The 23,860-nt window shown below is 56.9% G+C and overlaps 4 protein-coding genes across 6 annotated transcripts in view; 2 read left to right on the top strand and 2 right to left on the bottom strand.

The window, feature by feature from the left end:
• Nucleotides 1-7,112, bottom strand: part of IQGAP3 (IQ motif containing GTPase activating protein 3) — a 42,466-nt gene extending 35,354 nt beyond the window's left edge. The window contains exon 1 of the mRNA XM_036118241.2: nucleotides 6,736-7,112. The gene's annotated coding sequence lies outside the window, so the exon portion shown is untranslated. The remainder of the gene's footprint in view (nucleotides 1-6,735) is intronic.
• TTC24 (tetratricopeptide repeat domain 24) lies at nucleotides 3,916-9,556 on the top strand. Its single transcript, XM_078078682.1, has 9 exons — nucleotides 3,916-5,289; nucleotides 5,490-5,693; nucleotides 6,269-6,397; nucleotides 6,528-6,640; nucleotides 6,977-7,075; nucleotides 7,297-7,424; nucleotides 7,699-8,376; nucleotides 8,783-9,103; nucleotides 9,475-9,556. Exons 1-9 carry the CDS (start codon nucleotides 4,584-4,586, stop codon nucleotides 9,554-9,556), a joined length of 2,460 nt encoding a protein of 819 aa, XP_077934808.1. The 5' UTR covers nucleotides 3,916-4,583.
• Nucleotides 9,557-13,194: 3,638 nt separating this feature from the next.
• On the top strand, nucleotides 13,195-15,433 carry NAXE (NAD(P)HX epimerase). 2 transcript variants are annotated; one of them, XM_036118303.2, is made up of 6 exons: nucleotides 13,195-13,403; nucleotides 13,494-13,602; nucleotides 13,700-13,783; nucleotides 13,880-13,993; nucleotides 14,668-14,815; nucleotides 15,179-15,433. In XM_036118303.2, exons 1-6 carry the CDS (start codon nucleotides 13,204-13,206, stop codon nucleotides 15,379-15,381), a joined length of 858 nt encoding a protein of 285 aa, XP_035974196.1. In that variant the 5' UTR covers nucleotides 13,195-13,203; the 3' UTR covers nucleotides 15,382-15,433. The 2 variants fall into 2 exon arrangements, with proteins under 2 accessions (XP_035974196.1, XP_035974195.1); XM_036118302.2 differs by having other exon boundaries at nucleotides 13,198-13,403; nucleotides 13,700-13,810.
• GPATCH4 (G-patch domain containing 4) lies at nucleotides 14,942-19,195 on the bottom strand. Of its 2 annotated transcripts, none has more exons than XM_036118289.2 (7): nucleotides 19,058-19,195; nucleotides 18,507-18,580; nucleotides 18,312-18,404; nucleotides 18,124-18,210; nucleotides 17,399-17,490; nucleotides 17,101-17,154; nucleotides 14,942-16,907 (listed from the first exon to the last, which is right to left on the bottom strand). In XM_036118289.2, exons 1-7 carry the CDS (start codon nucleotides 19,134-19,136, stop codon nucleotides 16,022-16,024), a joined length of 1,365 nt encoding a protein of 454 aa, XP_035974182.1. In that variant the 5' UTR covers nucleotides 19,137-19,195; the 3' UTR covers nucleotides 14,942-16,021. The 2 variants fall into 2 exon arrangements, with proteins under 2 accessions (XP_035974182.1, XP_035974187.1); XM_036118294.2 differs by having other exon boundaries at nucleotides 17,101-17,151.
• Between the last annotated feature and the right edge of the window lie 4,665 nt (nucleotides 19,196-23,860).

Below are 23,860 nucleotides of genomic sequence, written 5' to 3'. Positions count from 1 at the left end.
ATAATTAATGCCCTAAAGCCTGCTGTTCTGGAATGAATGACAGACATAAAGTCAAATACATTGGAGGTCAGCCATATTCAGAGGGATGAGGTCACTGCTGCAATGAGGTTAAGGGCAGTGAAGGGCAGGAAGACTTCCTAGTGGAGGTGACAGCTGATCTGGGTTGGAGAGGGAGCAAGAATTCATCAGCCTGAAGGAGAGGCATTTCGGTCAGCGAAAGAGCACGTGTGAGAGCAAGGAGGGAGTTCAGGAAATGAAAATCAGTGCAGTTGCACAGACAGACAGGGCTCAGTCAGGGAGAGGCGGGAAGAGAGCCTGGAGGGGCACGGGCAGCGGCGGCAGCGGGCTGAGGAGCAGCCACAAGCCCAAGGGCACGTTCCACATAGGTCAAGGGCAGGTTCGTATGTTAGGAGGACTCCTTTTGCAGCAGGGGCTTGGAGCAGGGTGAGGCTGGGGCAGAGACCAACGGAGCAGCAGTAGCAGCACAGGCGAAAGACAGTCAGGTCTGAACTAGTAAAAACGTGATGACACCTGCCCTAAAATTTTTTTTGCTATATTATCTAATAGGCCTCCCCCATCCGGTATTTCTCCTTTTGCCCTCCCTCCCACCCACCAATGCCCCAGTCAAGCGGCAAAGCAGCCTAGGCTCCTAGCCTCAGGGGAGAGATTTGAAAGGGTAGAAAACCGAAAATATCCAAACCTTCAGAGGAACAGAGGAGACTCAGGGCTGAGACAAAATGGAAGGAGATGTGGGGTTTGAAGAGGGTGGGCGTTCCCTGAGACCAGAAGGGTCTCCTTTGCTCACCACGCAGGAAAGTAGAGAGAATCTAGACTCCTGGTGACAGAGGTCCCACTCCCTGCTTTCTGGGAAGGACCTGGGCAGCCCAGGACAGGGAACAGTTGTGTAATGAGGCCCTTATGTGCAGAAACCCCCAACCCAGCCAGAAAGGAAGGACCCGGATGAGCTACCCCCCTTCTACTTGGATTGAGGGCCCCTGGGCCTGAGAGGGCCAGGTGGATTGTAAATAGGTGGCTAAGGACCCGATGGGCCTTCCCTCTCAAGTCTTAGCATCTCATACTCCCTCCAACTTGGCCTCCACCGTGGGAGAAAGGAGGGGGCAATCCCAGCTTACTCACACTGTGTTCACCATCCAGGGCAACAGGGGCTGGAAACAGGGCCTGCGGAGATGTATTTCTCGCAAACGGGCCGCACTGGGCACCACTCCTGCAGTGACAGGCGCTGAGTGTTCATTGTACGCTGGAGCCTCATTTAGCCTCATCTTGTCTGATCTTCGTAATACGGATGAGGGAACTGAGGCTCAGGAATGTCACACAGCTAAAAACCAGTGGGGCCGGGACACAGACTCAGAGAGTGCTGCTCCAGGCTTCAGTTCCCACAGCTGTGCCTCCTCCACGGCTGGGGCTGCGACACCGCAGGGACGGGTGGGCGCTCTGCGGAGAGGGCTCAGGGGCTGACCCGGCGGCAGGGCTGAGCCCAGGAGCAGAGAGGGTCACGGACCTCCCGCCGTGCCAGCTGACAGACCGGGTTCCTGGTGGACCGGCTAACACCGGGGACAGGGGATGCGTAGATGGGGGGAAACGGGAACTTTGCGTGGACAAGCCAAGGCTAGAATCTACATTTAGAAATGACTGGTGGGAAAATCAGAGCAGCGGATGGAAGGTTCATGGAAGTGTCTATACAGTAAGAGAGCGAAGGGCAGAGGGGTGGGGACTGTTTGCGTTCAGGGGGTGGACAGAGGGCCCAGCAAAGGAGACGGGGAAGAAAAGGAGCCAGGACACAGTGGAGCCTGGAAGCCAAGTGAGGAGGAATATGTCACCTAAAGTGGGAATCAGGGGCGCCTGGGGGGCTCAGTCGTTAAGCATCTGCCTTCCGCTCAGGTCATGATCCCAGGGTCCTGGGATCAAGCCCCACATCAGGCTCCCTGCTCGGCGGGAAGCCTGCTTCTCCCTCTCCCACTCCCCCTGCTTGTGATTCCTCTCTCGCTGTGTCTCTCTCTGTCAAATAAATAAATAAAATCTTTAAACAAAAATAAATAAAGTGGAAATCAAACAAGCAGATGATTCAGAAACGATCCCTAGGTCATTGAGAGGTCAGCGGAACTTGGCGAGCGTAGTTTCAGTCCCTGCCCCCTCCCCAAATCTCTCCCTTTAAGGGAAGCCTGCTGAGTGGCCATGGGCTGAGCTGCCCGGCCCTGGCCAGGCTCTGGTGGTGTCCTGGAGGCTGGCGCGTGGGCAGCTGAGAAAGCCCGCCTCGGCCGTGGGCCCCGCCGGTGGCACCCAGCGCAGTATGGGCCCACAGCAGGCCCTCAGCAAAGGCTGCCCAGTGCAGGGGGCCCTAGCGACTTCCCTGTAATTTTTTTTTATTATTATTTATTCATTGGAGACACAGAGATACTGAGAGAGAGAGAGCATGCGGAGGGGGAGAGGCAGAGGGAGAGGGAGAAGCAGGCTTCCTGCTGAGCAAGGAGCCTGACACGGGGCTCGATCCCAGGACCCCGGGATTATGGCCTGAGCTGAAGGCAGATGCTTAACATCTGAGCCACCCAGGCGCCCCCTTCCTTGTAATTTTGTTTCTGGCAAAGGCCTCCTTACTTAAAAGAGACCTCTCTGCCGGCAAATGAGGACATTTGCTCTGTGCTGCAGGCCACCCTGCGTGAGTTAGCGCCGTAGGTGCCCGTCGTCCTGGGGCCTGCTCTCCTCTCATCAAGCAGAACGTGGAGGTTGTAGATCAGCAGAGCTGGGAAAAGGATTCGGGGGCCGAGAGACTCTTCTGATGACCACCAACCTTTAACCCTGCTCCCGAATGTGAAATGTACCCCACAGAAGCACAGTGCGTAGGTGTGTGTGTGCACACACGTACGTGTGTCTGGGTTTGTGTGAAAGCGTTCACATCTAGGACCACCCAGGCCCCATTAAAGCTTGCAATCACAGTGCAGTGGAAGGAACCCCAGGCTAATTAGCCCGGAATCAGAAAACCAGGGGTCTGATCCCAGCTACACAGCTGCTCTGTGCCCTCAGGCAGGTCCCACCTGCTTTCCGAGCCTGGTCCCCTCCTCCCTAGAATGAGAGTGTGGGACAGACGATCCCTGAGGTTGTAACTGGTAACAAGCCATCACACTTTGATTCCTTGCTTTCGGTGGGAGATTGAGAGGTGTGTGCAGGGGTGAAGGGGGAAGTAGGGGGCAGGAAGGGCGATGGAATCCAGGTAACTGCCCGACCACTGTCAGTGATGCAGCACTAAGATAGGGCACCTGAGCTGTCCATCAAAAAATTCCTAGGAGTGGAGGGCGGTGCCTGGTTGTCTAGTAACCCCAGGGCTCTGAGCTCAGAGCTTGGCGAGGTAACCCAAGCCAGAGGGACCATTCCAGAAAGCCAGCCGCAGAGAAGATCGAGGGAGGTAAGGCATCCTGTGGCTGGGGCCCCAAGGCCTGGTGGGGGTAGCTAGGAATGCCCCAGGGATGAGGGCCTTGAAGGCAAGATTCCTAGGTGTTCTTAGTTGCAGAGGGAATTTCTTTAAAAAGAGAATCACCTCTTCCTGCCTCTCCTAAAAAAGAGGGGGAAGGGCGAAGGAAAGGGGAGGGGCTGAGAGCCCAGGCCTGAGTCTTTGCCACCCCTTTCCCTGGCTCCTGGGAGGAGAGTTCAGGAAAAGGCTTTGCCTTTCCAGGGGAGAGATCCTGATGGGGAAAAGCATATTGGAGACCAGAGCAGGGTGCTGGGGGACCAGAACTAGCCAGCCATGGAGAAAGAGGTCCCCTGAGATAGGGCGTGGGCAGTGAATGGAGAGACAGCATCCTCCCTGCCAAGCTGACTCCTTGCCAATTCAATAGCCTGTTCAGCTCTGTGTCCCTAGTGCCCTGTGGCTCCTGGTACACAGCAGATGCTCACCCAGTGTCTGCTCAACTGCCTTGATCTACACCTTGGCATCAGGTAGCAGGAGCACCTGTCCTTGTGAGCGGAAGGGTGTCTGTGGAACAGTGTGAAGGAGGTAATGGAGAGAGGCCCTGCATACTCTGGTCATCTGTCTGTCCATTTATTCCTTCAGTGAGGATTTTTTAAATTGTGGTAACATATATATAATATGACTTTTACTTTGCTAAGCCATTTCTAAGTGCACAGCTCAGTGGCTTTAGGGACACTTGCATCATTGGATGAACATTTGTGGGGACCTACTACGTGCCAGCCCCTTCACGCTGCTCCAGATCTAGTAGAGGAGATAGACCAGAAAGTCGGCAACCTTAACCCGGCATGGTCAGTGCTGCGAGAGACATGGGCGCAGGTTCTCTGGGAGTCCAGGAGGACCAGGAGCTTGGGGGAGCAGGCTTTCTGGAGGGCGCTCTTACTTGAACTGGGTCCCGAAGGACTAAGACTGAGCTGGGACATTGGAGTAAGGGTTGATACGGCCCCAGGAGGATTGATGAAGCAAAGTAAGATGGCAGAGAGAAGTCCTTGAAACCCTGAGGTCACAACAGGGCAGGGGTGGAGCTGAATTACGCTGGAGGGATCCTGCTTTGGAGGAAGCCAAGGGTGACATCCTGACCCCTCTGCTCCCCATTGTCAGCACTATGTCTTTCTCCAACCCTGAGGATGCCCTCCAAGAGCCTGAGCCGGAGCCCTCAACCTCCAAGAAGAAAAAGAAGAAGAGAAAGCAGCCACAACAAGAGGCCAGCATCCAAGCCCTCACCAGGGCTGGCCACGGAGCCCTACTGGCTGGCCGGAACCACAAAGCTTTGACCAGCTTCCAGAGGGCCTTCATCCTGGCCTCTGAGGCCCCACAAACTCGGGACACCCCTGTTCTCCGGGCCTGTGCCTTCAACCTGGGGGCCGCCTACGTGGAGACTGGGGACCCAGCCAGAGGCCTTGAGCTGCTCCTGCGAGCCCAACCTCAAGAGAAGGCGCAGGGCGGGTGTCATGGAGACCAGTGCTTCAACGTGGCTTTGGCCTACCAGGCCCTGGGCAAGCTGCCTCAAGCTTTGGCTTGGTACCACAGGGCCTTGGGTCACTACCGGCCACTCGGTGACCAGGGGCAAGCCCAGGCAAAAATGGGAGCCTGCTACCAGGCTCTGGGACAGCCTGAGCTAGCCGCCCGCTGTCTGCAGGAGGCCAGCCGGGCCTATGCCCAAGCAGGGCAGCCCCAGGCTGCAGCCCTGGCCGCAGGGGCTGTGGCGGGGTGCATGCTGGAGAGCGGGCGGCACGGGGTCGTTGAGGTGGTGCGGGTGCTGGAGGAGAGCCAGAGGCTTGCCGAGAGGAGCCCCGAGCGGGGACTGCTGGGTGAGGCCCTTGGGCAGAGGAGGCGTGGGGCCTGGGGACATTCAGACCAGGTGATGCTCTGAGAGGTGGGGTGCAGGCAGAGGCTGCTCTGAGGGCAGGGGAGAGGGGTGGAGGACCCCAGGAGAGCGGGACAGGGGCTATACCAATCAGCATCAGCAGCATCTGACCTGGCTACCGGTGACCCTGGCCATGCCCTCCAGGGCAGCTCTATAACGACCTCGGCCTGAGCTACTCCCAGCTCCGACTGTTCCCGCTAGCAGCAGAGGCCTTCCTGCGGGCCCTGCCCCTGTGCCGGGGGCCAGGAGAGGAGGCCACGGTGCTGAGAAACCTCGGGGCGGCCCACAGTGCCCTCGGCAACTATCAGGAAGCCCGGGACTTTCACCAGAAGGCCGCTGACCTGCACGGTGGGTACCAGGGCCTGGGGAATGGGATAGGGACTCACAGGGGCTCCAGCTGGGGCTCAAGGCGGAAGAGTGGACAGACCTTTAGGACAGGGTATGGGGCCGGGAAGCCTAGAACCAGGGGTGAGGGCTGGGGGTGCAGGAGAGGGGTAGGCAGACAGGACGGGGGTGAGGGCCCGGACGCCGAGGCCTGGGGTTGGGAAGGCGGCAGTGGGCAGTGGGAAGAGCCCCAGCCGGGAGGGCAGGCCTCCTCCCACTGAATGGTTGTGTGACATTCAGCGAGTGGTGTCGGCTTTCCGAGCTTCAGTTTCCACCCAGGTAAGAAGGGAGCCACTGATACCTGCCCCGCCTGCCTCACCGGGTTGTCGCATGGCTCCAGCCAGCCGGGGGTGGGGGTGGGGGTGGGGGTGGGGGACATGCGTTCACGCCCAAACTCAGGCCTGAGGGAGGCTGGTTATTGAGAGCTGAGGTCTCTGGGGTGCATCTGGAGGCGTGCTGGGGCTGAGCACCAGGACTCCTGGGTGCCCGCCCTGGTTGCTGGGGGACGCCTCAGCAGCCAAGGCCCCCTCTGTCATCAGGCTCTGTGGGGCAGCGGCGGGAGCAGGGCCGGAGCTTCGGCAGCCTAGCATTTGCACTGAGCCAGCTGGGGGACCACAGAGCAGCCCGAGACAGCTACCTGCATGCCCTGCAGGCTGCCCGGGACACCGGTGAGGGCTTAGCAGGTGGCTTGGCAAGGGGGCCAGGCCGAGGGTCCCGGGGACTGGTGGCGAGACCTCTGGAAGGGAGGGTCAGTGGTGCGGGGACCCATGAGAGGACCTCCCGGGCTCCCTTCCCCAGGGGACACGAAGGGGCAGTGGCAGGCCTGCGAGGGGCTGGGGGCTGCGGCAGCCAGGCTGGGGCAGCACGACCAGGCCTTGCGCTACTATAAGGAAGCTCTGGCCCGGAGTCAGGTGAGACCCCCCATCCCAGGACCTAACTCTTCCTACTACGCTTCGTCTGCTGACCGTCCTGCCTTCTGTCTTCTCCTTGCCATCCGTCCACTCACCAAACACGCATCGGGCACACTGTGCGCCAGGTCCCAGGACACTGCTGTGAGGAAGAGCTTGTCTCTTCACGGTTCTGGGCAGGCGGTAACAGGATCCTGGCAAGGGCGCGGGGATGGGGTAGAAAAGAAAGGAAGACAAAGCCCCCTTCCCTCCTCCCTCTCCAGTTTCTTGCTTCCCCAATCCCAGAGGACCGCGTAGCCCAGACCTTCCCCATCCCCCCATTATCCACCCTCTCCCCAGAAGGAGCCAGACTCTGTGCAGGATCGGCTGGTGGCCAAGCTGGCAGACGCCATGAGGACCCACTTGGCCCAGGCTGGGCTTGTCCCCACCTACACCCTGGTGAGATGACCCCTCAGACAGGGAGCTTGGGGTGCGGAGAGGTGGCCCCGAGAAGGAGGTGGTGGCAAGCAGAGCTGACCCCTCAGGGATGCTGCACTGGCCCGTGTGTTCATCTGCCCCGGAGCCCGCGTAGGGGACACAGATCACTTTTCCCAGGACACCCGGGGGTGGGGAGGTGGGCAGGGGATTCTGGCCTGTCTCCCAGCACTAGGCTGTGCCAGGCCTTTGCCTGGGTGGTAACAAGCCCAGCAGTTGAGCACAGAGATGCAATCAAGGATGCTGAGCCCTACCGCCCCGAGGAGGCGGAAACCGGCCAGTCCTTGGCTGCAGTTCTCCAAAAGGCCACAGGGTGGGGGCAGTGCTCCAGCGAGGTTCCCCTTCGGGCTGCCCTGGCTGGGGGCGCTTCTCCGGGGGTCTCCACCGCCCCCTCCCTCTCTGGCTCCCCCAACCTCTCTCTGCCTCCCAAGCCTCTCTGCAGGTCCTGTGCCTCACACCCTGAGATACCCTCAGGCAACCAACCTCCCACCCAGGAATTAAAATTATACTTTGATATTTATTCTACTTATTTAATGGGGTTTATGGCTTCTCTTAAAGACCAGGACACTGTATTTATAATTTGTGAGCAAAATTAAATTAGTCTGGTCCGAGCAGAGGACTGGCAGCCACCAGCTTTCTGGGACTTTGCCCGTGGAGGCCCCAGGCGGGTGGGGTGGAGGCCGGGCTCTGGCCAGGCCTGATAGTCGGGAGCCTGGTTCTGACTTGAGAGTCACTAGCAGAATCCTCACCACGGATTTCCACTCTCAGATGGGTGGCAGGCCCCAGGCTGCCCATAGCACGTCTGTGTCTCTGTGGGGCCGTGGCCTGTGCAGAGAACGCACACTCGCGGATACACCCCTAGCTGGTTCCCCTTGCTCCCCACCATTCCCAGACTTCGGCGCTGGGGAGGCCCCAGGTTCCAGGTGCAGCCAGGCCCCCAGCCAGGGCGGGAAGGGGCAGAGCAGAAGTGCTGCACAGGTGAGTGGGGCGGGGCTGGGGCTCCAGGGTTGGGGGGGACACACTGGAGGTGTGCAGCCACCGGGTGGGGGGCTGGGGTCTGCACGTACCCCAGGGAGGAGGGGCTGGCCCAGTGCCGCTCTGCCCCCTGCTCCCCGCCCCTCTAGGCCTTCGGGCGGGTGGGAAGAAGAAGAGTGCGTGGAGGGCCAGGAGGAGAGAGAGGACCAGCCGCCACCCGATGTCCCCGTGGCGTCTTGGGCACAGAGACTGGAGTGTGAGTGGGAGCAGGCCGACCCCAACTGTGCATCTCCTCCCTGAAAATGGGAGTGCTCCCCCAACACCTTCCGTTCCCAGAGGCCCCTGCCCTGGTCTGCCACGGAGGCCGACCAGCCCTCTCCCCTGTCCCGTTCATGTCTCAAGACCCTGGCCAGTTTCCCTGAACCCTTCCACAGTCACCTCTCCTCCTGGCTTGCGTGGCTTCCTTAGCCTCTAGAACTGTGCATCTTAGAGCACCAAGTTTTATTGAAAGCCTACTGCCAGGTGCTGGGTGCTGATCTTGCCCTAGCTCACTGTTTACCAGCTCCCCCAGAGGCTTCAACCTCTGGGGGCAGAGCCCCTGGCTACTTGCTATACGGACTGGAATTCCCTGTTTGGTTTATAGTGTGTTTGCCTCCGGGCAGCAGAGAGTTGCAGTTAAACACCTGTCCTGAACAGACTGTTGGCTTTGGTGCAACCTCCGTGTCAACGACCAGGGCACGCATCCCAGCACCCACCGCCCTGGCTCTTCTCCCAAGCTTTCTCTTTCCACCGTGTGATTCTTGGTGCAGAGAGGCCTGTGATAAATGTGCCTGTCTCTCTCCATCCAGGTCCAGGACCCGGGGCCCATCTCCTGCTTGGAGGCCAAGGCCCCCTCCAAATGGAGCAGCCTGGCATTCTGGTACCCAATGGCCCCCAGGCCAATAGGTGGGTCCCTGGGGGAGGGGAAGAGGCCTGGAGAATGGATAAAAGGAGTAGGAGAGGATGTGGCTTTGGATGGTTTTAATGGAACACGATCATGATCACCGTTCAAACCAGAGCAAGATGTGGTCCAGTGCTTGTGGGTCTAGTGTTTGGAGCCTCTCTGTGTTTGGCCTTGAACAATATGAACAATGCTCACCCAGCTCTGGAAGCCTGGGGCGTCCCCTGTCTCCTGCACAGCCTGACTGGAGGCCTCCCAGAGAGGGAGAATCCTGCTGAACTGAACAGGGTCGGGGGTGGGAGCGTGTGCTCAAGCCTCCCTCTCCTGCCCTGGGGCCCAGCAGCCGAGATGAGGGCCAGGGAGGGCAACGGGACCTGCAGCGAGAGCAGGCTGCCCTCTGCTCTGTCCCCAGCCACCCCACGGGCAAGCCCCTCCCTGCCTCCCACAGGTCGTCCAGATGGCCCAGGGAAACCCCCTGCAGAAACCCTCAGAGGAGACCCACGGAGTCTGGCTTCTGTGTGATAATGTGACCCCACTCTGCTGGCCCTGAATGTGGCCTCTGTGTGACCCCCCCCAACACACAAACATTAGGGGTTTCTGGGATCAAGCCTCTTCCCGGTTGTTCAGGGCCCTATGGACACAGAATGGAACACCACCAGCACGTGGGGTCCTGTGTCCGCGGAACAGGGCCTTTGCAGTCTGGGCGCTGAGGTGTTCAGTTTGCTCCTTGTTGGGAGTTTTGGACTCAACAGGCAAAAGAAAAAAGGGAAAACGGACAGTGAATTTCCCCTTCTTCCTTCTGGATCCAGACCTCATGATTGCTGAGGCCCTTTCCAGTTCTAAAAGCTGTGACATCTTGGTCAGGAGGCTGCCGTCACCGACTGTCTCCAGACCTCCATCTTCTCGAAGGGGAAATGGGATCTAAACTACAGAGGACACATCTTAGCCCACTGATGGACTCCACCGCCTCCATGACAGTCGCGGGTTGGGGGGGCAGCTCAGGCCTGTCGGACGCTGCTGTCAGCGGCCACATTTTGTAAGATGTGCTCATCACTCAGCACACACCACACTCTGCTCTGAGCGCTTCCCGAGTGTTTTCTCCTGCAGTCCTCACAGCAGATGAGCCCCTTCCACAGCCGAGGAAACGAGTGTGTCCTCCCCGGCCGCACGACTACTACGTGGGGAAGCCGGGATTCAAACCCGGGCAGGGAGCACCTTCTAGAATGCCGTGCAGTCCTGCTACCCCACTTACACTAATGCTTACCAGGAGTCGATTGTGTTGGTACCAAATGTGCTTAGGCTGGGTGTATGCGTTCTTGTAATTCGTGATTGGATTAAATATTACATAAATTGATGAACTAAGTGTGAAAACAGGCACTGTTTGTATGAAAACGAAGTTGAATCCTTGGAAGTCTTGATTAAGGTGAGTCAATTCAAAAACTGTTGAATTAGATGGGAGCAAGGCGATTATCACATTTTGGGGCAAAATAGTAAAAATCTAGGTGAATTTTTGCACTTGGATTGCTTCAAACACGCCACTAACTGTTCCACCTCAAGGAAGCAAACTGGAAATTGCAGGTGCCCCGTGATGAGGTTCCTGCGGAAGGATGGAGAGCTCCAGCCCCGGGCTCAGGGAGAAGACCCTGGCCGCACTTTGACAGATGGCAAACGGATGCATTTTTCAGTTGAAATAAAACAGCCCATCCCCCATAGTAGAAGAGGGCTTCTACTACACCGTGACCCACTTCACCCTGAGATCTTGAGGACCTAGCATGTGCCGAGCACGGGACGGGCAGCCGGGGACGCGGCCGCTCACCTTCCTTACTAGCACCTTGTCAGGCATTCACGATGTCTTGCTGGGACGCAGGCTCACCCGCTGTAAGACAGGCTACGCAGCCCCGCCTTTAAGTTCCTGTCTCATGACAGCAGCCCCGGCTCACGGAGCCCGCGGAGTCCGCACGCGCTCTGCCGTCCTCGACACGGGACTCCCACGCCCTGGCCTAAAATGGCTGCCCGGCCGCGGCAGAGCGCCCTCTCCCGGCCGGGAAGGGAGAAGGGAAGGACAGGAACACAGGCCCTTTTTCAAAGGGAGGACCAGGCAGTTGCACGTCACCTCTGCTCAGCCCTCATTGGCCAGCGTGTAGTCACATGCAGGCGCCTTGCTGCTGCAAGGGAGAGTGGGAAATGTAGTGTGTGGCTGGGCAGCCACGTGGCCAGACACAACTCAGGGGTTCTGTTGCCAAAGGAAGAGAAGAGAATGGATTTTGAGGAACAGGTAGCAGCACCTACCACATGGGAATATTGCCACTGGGTCAGGCCAACTCCGTATCAACCGTCCCTGGCTCTACCACTTAATAGCTGTTTGATCTTAGGAAAATGACCTCTCTGTGCTATAATGTGAGGATAAAACTCCGTCATAGGATTGACAGGATGAAATATCAGCAGGGGCTCGATCCCTATGTCCTTCCTAAATTGGTTTTAAAGGCATTTCCCAAAGAAACTCTACAAGTCTGAAAGGCAGTGGTAAGATGGAGTAGGTCTTCGGCTCCGCCTTCCTGGGGACAGCCCTCCGGTGGTTGTTTCATAAATTCTGGGGGCGTGTGGTGGGGTATGCGTGTGTCACTATTTTATTCTTACACCCCATCAGAAGGAAGTCAGCAGTGACCATGCTTTACCTATTTCCACACTTGTGGAGGGCAGTGCCTTACGGAAAGCTGCTTTCTAGCTCAAGCTGCTTGGATCCTAGCTCCACGGACAGCTATCACCCTATCGTTGGGCATGCCAGTCAACATCTTGGAGCCTTAGTTTCCTCATCTGTAAAATGAGAATAATAACAGGGTTGCCTCAAGGATAAAATGAGCTGATTCATGTTAGCATGTGGCACGTGCTCAAAAGAACATGCTTCACCGTGTGTTTTAGAAATGAATCTTCAGGGGGTGCCTGGATGGCTCAGTCAGAAGAGTGTATGACTCTTGATCTCAGGGTCGTGAGTTCAAGCCTCATGTTGGGTGTAGAGATTACTTAAATAAAGGTAAAAAAAAAAAGAATCTTCAGAATCTCTCCAAATGAATAGTTCTATAGGGAGTCTTGACTTGAGTAATAAATATATACAAGTAAAGCTACCTAGGGGCGCCTGGCTGGTTCAGTCCAAAGAGCGTGTGACTCTTGATCTCGGGGTTGTGAGTTAAAAGTAAAATCTTTAAAAAAATAAATAAACAAAATAAAAGTAATCTCTACACCCAAGGCGTGGCTCAAACTCATGACCTGGAGATCACCAGCTGCATGCTCCTCCCACTGAGCCAGCCAGGCGCCCCACCATAGGTATGATCTTGATAAAGGGGGGGTAAATATTATGATCAGGGAAATGCAGCATGCTATCCTGGTAAGCAGAGGTAGGTGGAGGCAGCTAATGTACTTGGAACAGGGGTCCTAAATTACACTGTAAACAGCAGTCCAACCGGCCTTAGGGTTAACTTATTTCAAGCTTCTGCGCTCCTTGCTTGCTGACCTGAGTCCCTTAGTCTGTAGCAGAACACCTCCTTTCCTTGAGGAGCGAAGGACCAGACTCTCCGGAACACTAAGCCTGCTCAGGGTCATGTGCACAAACGATTAACCGCCTGGGCACCAGCTTCTCCCTCACCGAGTCCCCACATTTCTGACACCCTCCCCTTCAAAACGCTCAGGCCTCGCCCGGATCGAAGATGGGCTTTGGGGTGTTCGTCCACCCTGTTACCAGGTCGCCTGCTTGCTGACTAAAGCCACCCCTCCTCCCCCCCACCCCCCGCGCTCGTCCCTCTAGTATGGACCGTGCACCCGAAGCGCCCCAGCCCGGAACCGCCGGCAGCGTAAACGAGGACGCGAGCTCCGTTCCCCGCGCGTTGCTCGCGGGCGCCGGGCCGGCTCTGCAAGCGCGGGCACCCGTGAATCGCGTGCTCGCAGGACGCCGAGACCAGGGGTGCCCCCGTCCACTCAGCCGCGAAGTGCCAGGGCAGGAACCCGGGCTGCCTGCCCCGCCACCAGGCCCGCGAAGGGGTCAACCGCGCCCGTGGTGCTCCACCCACGTGACCGGCAGCGAGGGACCCCGCCCCCCCGAATGCGCGGCCCGGCGTCCGCGCTCTCGCGAAGGGGCGGGGCGAGCCCGCGGCCCCGCCTTCAGGGGGCGGAGCGGGCGCCGCACATGCGCCGGGCGAGCTTCATGTCCGCGCTGCGGGCGCTGCTGGGGTTCGGGCTGCTGGCCGCGGGCTCGCAGCTGCGGCGCGTCCCGGGCCGGGCGGGCGCCTGCCGCGCGGGGCCCGCGTGGTGGGGGACGCGGCGGCCACACTCGGGCGGCCCCGGGGAGCCGGCGGGCATGGCGAGCCCGGCAGTGAAGTACCTGAGGTAGGCGAGGCTTGGGCGGGCTCGCCCGGGGGCGGGAGCTGGGACGGGCCGCGCGCAGGGCGCCCGGACTGAGGCTGTGGGTGTCCGCAGCCAGGAGGAGGCCCAGGCCGTGGACGAGGAGCTGTTTAACGAGTACCAGTTCAGCGTGGACCAACTAATGGAGCTGGCTGGGCTGAGCTGCGCCACGGCCATTGCCAAGGTCAGGGGCCTGGGCACAGCCGAGTGGCGGGGACAGCGGGCCAGGGTGGCCCGGGCCTCCCAGAGCCCCTCTGACTGCCCTCTGACCCCGCCTCCAGGCCTATCCCCCCTCGTCCATGTCCCGGAGCCCCCCCGCGGTCCTGGTCATCTGCGGGCCCGGGAATAACGGAGGAGACGGCCTGGTGTGTGCGCGGCACCTCAGACTCTTCGTGAGTATGTGGGCGGGGGCGGCGGGGCTTCCGGATCCGGGCTTGGACGACCCCTCTCCTTTCCTCTAGGGCTACCAGCCAACCATTTATTATCCCAAAAGGCCGAACAAGCCACTCTTCACCGCACTGGTGACCCAGTGTCAGAAAATGGACATCCCTTTCCTTGGTGAAATGCCCCCAGAGGTAGGTGGCTCCAGCGGGGGTGCCCTCCTCCTCCCCCAACCACCGCCTGTGTCCTGCTCTTCCTCTGTTCCCTGGCCGAGCTCACTTGCTGATCTTCCTCTCCGGAGGGTGGACTCTTCAGTTATGGGGGGGGGGGTGCCTGAACTGTGCTGTATGAGTAGGGGGGAGCCCCTGCCCCCTTCACTTCCACGTCACTCCTTTCTCCCTGAGGTCAGGACCTGTCCTGTAGGCAGTAAACACGCTGGCCACTCCTTTCAGGGGCTGAAGTGACTGCCTCGTCCTAAACCCTTTCTGCAGGGACAGGGACTTAAGGATGGGAAATGAGAACTTTGTTTTTAAGTTTAACACATTCTACACATAAAGAGACTGGGATGGTGCAGAGAAGGCCAGTGGCTTGTCCTAACTGCCAGCCTTAGGCGGGAGTCCCACACTGTACCGCCCCCGTGGCGGCAGACACTCACAACAGAAAGCGTGTCTGGACTCAGCTTGCCCGAAATCAGTGACCAACCTGCATTGAAGTCTAGGCCCCAGAATGCCCAGACATTTCATCTGAATGAGATGAAATGATGTTTGTGCCTCTGCGAGTGGCGCGTGCAAAGGATCGTCGTCTCTCATTAAGGGCCGTCTGTGCAGCTGCTGACTCTGACGTGCTTTCCCCTCCTGCCCCACCACAGCCCATGCTGATCGACGAACTGTACGAGCTGGTCGTGGATGCCATCTTTGGCTTCAGCTTCAAAGGCGATGTTCGGGAGCCATTCCGTGGCATCCTGGGTGTCCTGAATGGGCTCACGGTGCCCATTGCGAGCATCGACATTCCCTCAGGTGCTGGGTCCAAGGAAGTTGGGGAGGGGGGGATTGGGGCTGGGACCCCGCCCTGTCTGGAGACAGGTACCTAGGAGTCCTCGTTGTTGACCCAAGGCTCAGACCACGCTTAAAGTAAGTTGAGTCTAGAGGGGCAGAACACAGCTTTATAGACTCCACAAAAGGGCCAGGGAGCAGAGTTCAGGACTGCCCTTATATGTTGGATCCAAGAGACCAAAGCCCAGGAGTACATGGAGCTTCAAGGATGCAAGTTCCTTGGGAGGGGACACAGAGGGCCTCCCACTCCTTCAGGACTAGGGTAGAGCAGGGTATGGAAGAGGAGTAGACCTCTTCCTCTCTTCCTGAAAACCACCTTCTTTCCAGGATGGGATGTGGAGAAGGGGAACTCTGAAGGGATCCAGCCAGACTTGCTCATCTCCCTGACAGCACCCAAAAAGTCTGCCACCCAGTTCACCGGTCGCTACCACTACCTAGGAGGTCGTTTTGTGCCACCTGCTCTGGAACAGAAGTACCAGCTGAATCTGCCACCCTACCCCGACACTGAGTGTGTCTACCGTCTGCAGTGAGGGAAGACGGGTGGGCTTTCCTCCCAATAAAGACTTAGTGCCCCTCTCCTGAGCTGTGGAGTCCTGGGAGCTTTCGGCAGTAAAGGTTAAGGGGTGGCAGGAGCCAGGGAGCGACACGGTGCTACCTCTCCGGGGGAACAAAACGGGCAAGGGGGGCGGCTGTGGCATTTGGGCAAATGAAAACGATTTTCAAACGCAGAAAAAAGCTCCCAAGTGAGGTTCTCTGAGCTTTCCCCTTTCCTTCAACAGGGTAGCAAGACTATGGGAGGTTAACTGAAGGAATTTCTTTGGAGGCATCCAAGGAAACTAATTTGTATTTGGGATGTTCCCAGGCCGGGAGTGGAGATGCCAGTCGGGACTTACACACAGGCTGGGAGCCTGAGCTGATGTTGAATCATTGACTCTAAGGCTGGGGCTGGCGGCCTGTGGGCTGGATGCCACCTCACACTGGCCGCGTTTGCAGGTGGCATGTCCCTCCAGAGGGTGTCTGCATCCTGCCACTGCCTGGCTCCCATGGGCACCTGAACCCTCGCTCTCTCTCCACACTGTCCGCACCCAACTCTGCGCAGCTGGAGTTCAGGGGTCAGCTTCCTCCTTGGGAGGGGCTCCTCACTGCGAGGGTGCAGGAGACCCTGTCGACTCAGGTCTCAGGCGTCAACTCCTCAAAAGGAGTCCGTGGAGCCCCACCTTGACCCGACCTTCGGGCTCTCTTCTGTTTCTTCCTTCTTGCTCTCTGGTCGGGGCTGACTCCAGCTCTTTCCTGCTGCCTCCTCTTACCTCTGCTGCTTGAGCCAGTGTGTGCCCCGCTCTCTGCCCCCCTAGTCCTGCCCCCCTCTTCATCCCCTTCATCCCTCACATCCTCTTCCTGGGACCTCTGTCTTTTCTTCTTGCTTTTCCCCTCACGGTGCGCTCTGCTTGCTGCTTCCCCGGCCCCACCGTCTGCAGCAGCCCCCTCCACTGCTGCTTCTGTGTTTAAGGCCCCCTCCTCCGGCTGCCGCCGCCTCTTGCGTCTGCGGCAAGGCTCAGCGCATGCCTGACTCTCCACCTGCTCTGTCCCCGCACTGGCCGCAGCCTCCTGGCCGCCTGCCCCTCTGTCTGGGACCGCCATCTCCTCTGCACGGTGCTGCCTCTTCTTCTTCTTCCTGCGGGGCGGGTCAGCTTGCTCCCTGCTCTCCCACTCTCCAGATCCACTCGTTCCTGCGGCCTCTCCGTCCGCGTTCGCGACAGCCGCTCCGTCCCACTCATCTGCCACCACTGCTTCTGGCTTCTGTCTTTTCTTCTTCCTGCTTCTCCCGCCGGCCTGGCCTGCATCTTCTGGGCATTCCTCTTCTGCACTCCCGGCGGTTGCTGCAGCCTTTCTCTCCTCTCTCTGCTTCCTTTTCTTTTTCTTTTTTTTGGGGAGCTTGCTCTCAGACTGCAATTGAGGGGTCCCAGGGTCCTGTCCTTTGAGACGAGCCAGGAAGGCCTGCTCCTGGGCCTCCAACCGGGCAAGCTTAGCCTTCATCGTGATCCCAAGGCGAGCAGCCCTGAAACAGGGGGCCCAGGTCAGAGCGAGGTACGGGGAAAACAGGCCTAGTCCTCGCAGTTGCAGGCACCACTGGTGTGTGTGTGGCGGGGAATCCTTCCCCTGGCGGGAGAAGCGCACAGAAGGGGCACAGACCATCCTCAAGGGCTTGTGATGGGGAGGAGAGAGAGCCCAAGGAGCTAACCACTACTTACTTGTGTGCCGTGCGCCCCTCACAGGCTCGGAGCAGCATCTCATCGGCCAGACTGCTGGGGGGAGATCAGGAATCACAAACAACTCGTGCGCAGGCCTGAGCTCTCCTGCTCTCTAACACATCCCTTCAACACTGAGCTCCCTTTCAGGACCTGGCACTTTCTAGGTGCAGGAGAAGCAAAGATTAGTACAACACGGTTCCACCCGAAGAAGCCCAGTCAGGCCTGAGGCTTGGTCCCTTCTCTTGAGATTCAAAGGCCTTTCCTCCCACACACCCCCAGCACTAAAATGAGGTCTCACATCGTTGGAGGCTTGGGCCCCTGGTTGTCGTCATCATTGTGGCTCTCCAGGTCCTTGTCTGGCTTCTCCCCACCTGCAGTCAGTGTGGCCGTCTAGAAGGAGCAATCATGGGGGCAGACAAAGCCCATTCAACACCACTGCCAACCCCTCTTCCCTCCCGGAAGCCCTGGAGAACTGGTAGCCACAGGCAGAAACTTGCCGCCCCCGACACAGCTCCCTGCAGACCCAGAGAGGTGGGCTGCAGCTGGGGGAGGGGGGGGAGCCATCAGTGGGCAGACCAAGAAGGGAGGGGGAGTGCTCCGGGTCATCAGGTCCTCCTGGTGTCCCCTGGGGGTCATCCGTGGTGCTTCTCAGCGCCCTCCCCCACACCTCCCGCAGTGCTTGTATCTAAGCAGACTGAGAACCTACTACGGGCCAATGGGTTGGGATACAGTAGAACGGGAACAAGACCGGTCAGCCCAGATGGATCTACAAGTGGGGCGAAGGGAGGATGACAGAACACGGGCAATCATAAAGTGTCGCCTGTGCTGGAAGAGGGATACTGATCAGACTTCAGGGTTTGGGGACGTTTCAGGAACTCTGCTCTGGAAGACCACCAAAAGTGGACAGGTGAAGGGAGAAAGGCAGCAGAATGCTGCAGGCAGGCAGTGGGAAAAGCATGTGCAAAAACTTGCAGGTGAAAAAAAGTGGAAAGGATGGACCCTCTCACCCCCAGCCCCTAATACCTTCACAAACTTCTGATACAGCATGTTGGGCTTGGGATGATTACGACGGGTGGTCTCCTTAGAAAGATGCCTTATCCGTACTCCATCCTGTGGGGAGGTATCAGTGAGTGGGTGACGTGGGTGTGCCCTTCACCCCCACACGTCCCAGGCCCTCGTGGTCCACACGCCCATCAATTAGCACCCCATACCTGCCCAGTTTCCACAACCAAGCTGGCCGCAGTCTTGTTGAAGAGCTCACTCCACCAGTGGTCTGTGAACTCCCTGGCAGGGTCATGTCCCAGCTGCCAGAGGAAGAAGTATGAACTCCAAGGACCTGTCCCTGCCCTGTCTCTGGGGTCCCCCTCTCCATCCACACTGACCTCCCTCAGCCTGCCCAGTCTTACCCCGTGAGTGTCCTGCTTCAGTGTCACCTTGAGGGCCTGGGTGATGCCATTCTCCTTCCGGCCCAGACCTTTGCCTGGAGGACAGGGAGCGACGTGGTTTATCCTCCTGCCTGCCCCGAGACCTCACAGGCACCAGCCCGTGCCGCTCCTTGCCACACCACACACCGAGCGTGCTGTGCCTACACTGTCCCTGGGGGTGCCCTCCAGCCCCCTCTTTCTGGTGCCTGTCCATGCAGTGTCCCTGCCTTTGTCTGAGCCTGAGCCATCTTCTCCTTCATGATTCTTTCAGGACAGAAGTCATGACCCTTCCTCCCTCCCCCAGTCCTCCCAAACACTTCTTTCTCATGACCCACTATCAAATTTCTTCCACTTGCCCATTTTCTGGAAAAGTCAGAAATTTTCTTCCACAAATTCCCCTTTAAACTGGCTTTTCCTCCTCCAGCTGAATGGGCTACATACAAGTAGCCCAGGATGAACGTTACTCCCCTGGGCACGAGGTGGGCAGGGAGCTGGGGGGATGTGGAAGGGCCCCCCCCCCCCCCAGGGATGACCTTGTGTCCATCCATGCTTTAGCAGCTGCTCCTCAGCAAACTTCATCCCACGACTCTTGACCTCTGGGGTGATGCTCATGGTGAGAGAGGAGTCCCGATCCGCAGGCCCTCACCACAGAAGGTGACGTTGTCATCATCCTTTTAAGAGAAAAGGAGAAAGTGCCCAAATCACCCATCAGATCCATCCTGACTGCTCTCATAAAAATTCTTTTCTGAACCTGGGGCAGAGACAAAGGAAGGAGGTTGGTCTTTGGGGGAGCTCCCTGTCTGACCATAGAGAGATCATCAGCATGTCCAAAAGTCAAGGAGGACTGGTGTTATTAATAACACCTAAATTTACGGAGAGCTCACCACATGATTATTTCGTTTAATTCTCCCAGCTCAGGAGGAGTTCCTAACGTTCCATTCAGGAAAGCATTATTATCCCTCCTTTACAAATGAGCAAACGTGACTTGCTCTGGGTCACACAGCTAATATGTGTAAGAACGCAACCAGACGGCTTGTCTGTAGAGTCCCACTCTTTACCACCACGTGGTAACAGCTCCCGAGATTCACTGCCACGTAAAAACAAAAAAGTAAGGGGTTTTTAACCTGAGTTATGAGAATACTCAACGGAGCCCATGTCTTACACCCACGCTCCAGCACTCTATCCTCTCAAGTGTGGGGGCTCCACACCTCTTCCCCACTGCCGCTCTTCAGCCTTGCTGGAACACCCCTTTTGAAACTGTCCAGCTTAGGAACGCACCCTTACTGAGCATTTCGTGCATAACAGGTAGATTACACATACTGTTGTATTGTCTTATTTAATCCTGATCGTCCTGTGGATAGCTATTATCTTTAATTTACAAACAAAGAAAACAAAGCCTGGGTCACGTAGCTAATAAGAGATGGAACTGAAATACAAGCCCAGGCTGCCTGCCTCCGACGTGGCCTCTTTCTATCCTATCACAGTTACTACTTGCATTTCTTTATAGTCATGCAGGTGCTCCGCCTTTTGGAGCCCAGAATGGCATTATCCAACTTATATACAAATCTGCCTCTGAAATGGTTAAGCTGGCTTATCACACAAGACACACAAAACTAAGACCACCACTGCTGACTTAACTCACTAAAGTTAACTTGTATTAAGGTAATTTATTATAAGGCGCCTGGGTGGCTCAGTCGGTTAAGCGTCTGCCTTCGGCTCGGGTGACGATACCGGGCTCTGAGACTGAAGAGTAGCAAATTCAGGATGACTTACATTTCTGTTCACGTTTCTACTGTGAGGGATGATTACCTGAAAACGTGATACCTTGAGAGTCCTGACAGAAAAGCACTAAGTGATGAAATGGCTCTATCTTGCTTCTTGAATTTGTAAGAAAAGTAAAATTCAAACACTGGGGCCTTTAAGACCACCTCAAAACCCAGCCTCCTCCCGGAAGTTACCTCTGATCTATCAGCCCCCAGATTTTAATAACAACAACAACATCTAACACTAAGTCATTTACTCGATGCCAGCCTGCTAATTGCTTTACACAGATCATCTTATTTCATCCTCCCGACAGCCTATTAGGAAGAGTTATTACCGACATTTGCAAACAAATCGCAGAGAAGTTTATTCCTTGCCCAAATCCAATAGCTGGCAAGTAGCGGACCCAGGCTCTCAGGCGTCCAGCACTGCTGTTCTTCATTGCCCCTCGGCCTCTTACAGCTCGTTGTTTCCTGACCTAAGGTTTACCACCGCACTCATTCGAAACTACACGCCCTGGAAATCGGAGTCGGGCTTTATTCAGGACGCCACGCACTTAATGCAGGAGTGCGAATGCGCTCAGTCGCTATGACACGGGTGCTCTCACCTACTGACGATGGTAACTGTGGACAGAAGCAACGAGGCCCCAGGCTGTGCGCCGCAGTCTCGTGAAGGCTGCGAGCGCGCTTTCTGGAACCACCTCCTCTCCGGGCAACCTGAGCTTTCTAATTAAAGCGGCCCGGGGCCACTCCTCTGACAGCGGTTCCAAAGGGCCGCTCTGTCCCTGGCCTCCTTGCTCGTGAGGTCTAAATGCAGCCCTCCTGCCGCAGTTCCACCCGGTAAGGCTACTGTCCTGCTCCCACCTTCACTCCTGAGCCCGGCCTCCGACCGCCACCGTCCGGGGGGCGGTAGCCGCTTACCGTCACCGCGGGGCCCTCTCCGCGCGAACACGTGCGTCCTCCGGCCTGCGCGCCGCCATCTTCCCGGAAGTTCGGGGTCGGTCCCTCTAGGCTGCCGATACCATAGAGGCGCATGCGTGGCCGGGACTCCAGGTGTGGGGGGGGCACTCTTGATTGCACTGTTGCCGCGGAAACTCGCCCGCGCGCGCCCGTTTCCGGGGCTTCGGGGGTGTTCTACTTCCGGCCAGGCTGCAGCCCCCGGGCGGCCGAGGGACTCGTCCTGACCGGCCCTCGGGACGCCGAGAACGGCTTTGGCTGCGATGCTGCTCTAGTCCCGGACCCAGAGATGGGGAAGGAAGCCCCGGGCAGCGCGCAGCGGCGGCCCGAGCGGGGCGGGGCGGCGAGGGAGGAGCTCCTCGGGGGTGGTTTGCGGGGATGAATACTCAGCCGCGGGCACAGTCGTTGGGAGGTTTCAGTAGGTTCACCAAACGCTGTGCGGGCACCTGCCCCGTTGGAACTGTTGATGCGAAGATGCGGAAGACGCGCGCCCTGACTCCGGGAGCACCTGCTCTGGCCGGGGCCGTAGGGACGCTGCGTGGGGCTGGAGCGGGGGGGCGGGGGGCACGGAGCTAGATGCGGATCCCGGATCGCGCGCGGGGCTGGGGACCTTGCACTTGCCTGGTAGGTGTGAGGCTCCTCTGAGCAAACTTCGCTAACTGCAGAGAAGGTGCACATGCCCCATCCACACAAACTGTGCCTAGGCCTGCCTCGCCCACCCACCCAAGAACTAAAACCTGAACCCCCCCCCGCCCACCTCCCTATCTCAGTATTTAGGGTAACTCAAGTGCGCACCTCCCCCAGGAACCACAAAGAGAAAAACCAGCATTTCCAGGTAAAGCTTTGTCGCATTGCTCAGTTTATCACACTCATCTTCATCAAATTTTCCCGTAAAATTAACTTTACTTTTATTAATTATTTGGGGGGGGGGCAGAGGGAGAGAGAGAATCTCAAGCGGACTCCACGCCCAGTGCCGGCAGCCTGGGGCTCCATCTCCCCACCCTGAGATCATGACCTGAGCCCAGATCAAGAGTTTGAGGCTTAACCAACTGAGCCACCCAGGCGTCCCTAACTTTACTTTTTAAAATATGCTACATGGGGACATTGGTTTAAATGATGGATCTTGCTTAGTGGAATTCTAGAGGCATCAGCGATATGGGATGCTTGGAAGGTACTCCTCAGAGGCTACTTCAGTAGGGGAACATTCTGTGAATGGGAGTCACATCTGAGTCCTTTTCCCATTCTGCCACTGATTGTGAGACCTTGAACAAGTCACTTCTCAAGAGCACCCTTTCCTTGGTCTGTAAAATTGGACTATTGGACTAGTTCAATCATTTTTACAAACTTGGACTTACTGTGCTATTTCGGGCTGCTGAGGGAATTCCACAGACCGGGCTTCAGCTTCCACCATGTCCCCTTCCATCTCTCTGTCCCCTCCACCTATCCAAGGCCATGTATCATACCGTGGTCATGGCAGAGGTTTGGAAGCTCCGGAATGAGGCAACCTCAAGGGCCCTTTCCAGCTAACAGTTTGTGTGTGGCACGCTTTGCAGCCACGCCACAAGCCTAGTGGCCACAGTTCTCTGACTCAAGTTTCCTAGTCTGACCTAGGGCGTGAGCTCCTTGTTCTGCCTGCCTCACTCATCCAGAAGCATTTATTAAGGGTCTTCTGTAGACCAAGGGCTGGAGGTATAAAAATGTCCAGCCCTTGTCCTGTTGGGCCTCACAATCTTGTGGGGATATAACAAGTTACCAAGCATTTATGTCACCGAGAGCTCCGGCCAGGTTAGGACAGTGCTGGGGCCCCAGTGCAGGGCCCCTGGGAGGAGCTTTCTGAAGGAGCCCCCTTGAGGGTGGAGGCCTGGCCCTGGGGATTGTGTGGGATTGCAAGAGAAATGGGCCTCAAGGAGTTCCAAGTTGCATGGGTCTCACGCCTCCTCACAAGAGTGGGAATAAAGGCCGTTAGGACAGAACAAGCGTACATGACTATGTACATGATCTGATATGCAGACAGCAAGATGCATAGAAGTTACAGTAATATTTAAAAATGGAGAAATTGTAAAGAACCTAAATATCCCACAAAAGGAGAAAGGCTAAATAAATTAGTGTAACTGTACAATGGACTAATACGTAGCCTTAAAAAAGGATGCTGAAGAAGGACTCAATAACTTGGGGGAAGTATCTACGATATAATTAAAGTGAAAAAAGCAGATACAAAATGGTACCTATATAGTAAGGGCTCAACTGTGTTAGAAATCCATACGTAATAGCATCAGAAGGAATAAAACACTTAAGAATTTAATAAAGGAAATGTAAGACTTGTACATGAAAACTACAAACTGAAAGAAATTAAGGAAGATCTAAATAAGTGGAAAGATGCCTGTGTTCATGGATGGAAAGACTTACTGATGTTTTAGGTCACATTATTGTCCAAATTGGTCTCCAGATTCCATACAATCTCCATCAAAATCCCAGCTGGCTTTTTTGCATAAATTGACAAGCCAATCCTAAAATTCATATGGAAATTCAAGGGGCCCAGAATAGCCAAAATATACTCAAGAAAGAACAAAATTGAAGGACAAATTCTTCACTATTTCAAAATTAACTACAAAGCTACAG

Source organism: Halichoerus grypus, chromosome 7, assembly GCF_964656455.1.
Source record: "Halichoerus grypus chromosome 7, mHalGry1.hap1.1, whole genome shotgun sequence".
Classification (NCBI taxonomy): Eukaryota; Metazoa; Chordata; class Mammalia; order Carnivora; family Phocidae; genus Halichoerus; species Halichoerus grypus.
Note: the sequence above shows the minus strand (reverse complement) of the source record. Positions and strands in the feature narration are given on the sequence as shown.

Bases quoted from the DNA above. Each gene is read 5' to 3' on its own strand.
- NAXE (XM_036118302.2), top strand. From the start codon at position 13,204: ATGCGCCGGGCGAGCTTCATGTCCGCGCTGCGGGCGCTGCTGGGGTTC. The intron at 13,404-13,493 runs GTAGGCGAGGCT...GGGTGTCCGCAG, and splicing joins CCGGCAGTGAAGTACCTGAG to CCAGGAGGAGGCCCAGGCCG. The intron at 14,816-15,178 runs GTGCTGGGTCCA...CCTTCTTTCCAG, and splicing joins GAGCATCGACATTCCCTCAG to GATGGGATGTGGAGAAGGGG.
- GPATCH4 (XM_036118289.2), bottom strand. From the start codon at position 19,136: ATGAGCATCACCCCAGAGGTCAAGAGTCGTGGGATGAAGTTTGCTGAG. The intron at 18,211-18,311 runs GTATGGGGTGCT...ACCTCCCCACAG, and splicing joins TGGTTGTGGAAACTGGGCAG to GATGGAGTACGGATAAGGCA. The intron at 17,155-17,398 runs GTGAGACCTCAT...ATCTCCCCCCAG, and splicing joins GGGCCCAAGCCTCCAACGAT to CAGTCTGGCCGATGAGATGC.
- TTC24 (XM_078078682.1), top strand. From the start codon at position 4,584: ATGTCTTTCTCCAACCCTGAGGATGCCCTCCAAGAGCCTGAGCCGGAG. The intron at 7,076-7,296 runs GTGAGATGACCC...AGGCTGTGCCAG, and splicing joins TTGTCCCCACCTACACCCTG to GCCTTTGCCTGGGTGGTAAC. The intron at 8,377-8,782 runs TCCTCCCTGAAA...TGTCCTGAACAG, and splicing joins GCCGACCCCAACTGTGCATC to ACTGTTGGCTTTGGTGCAAC.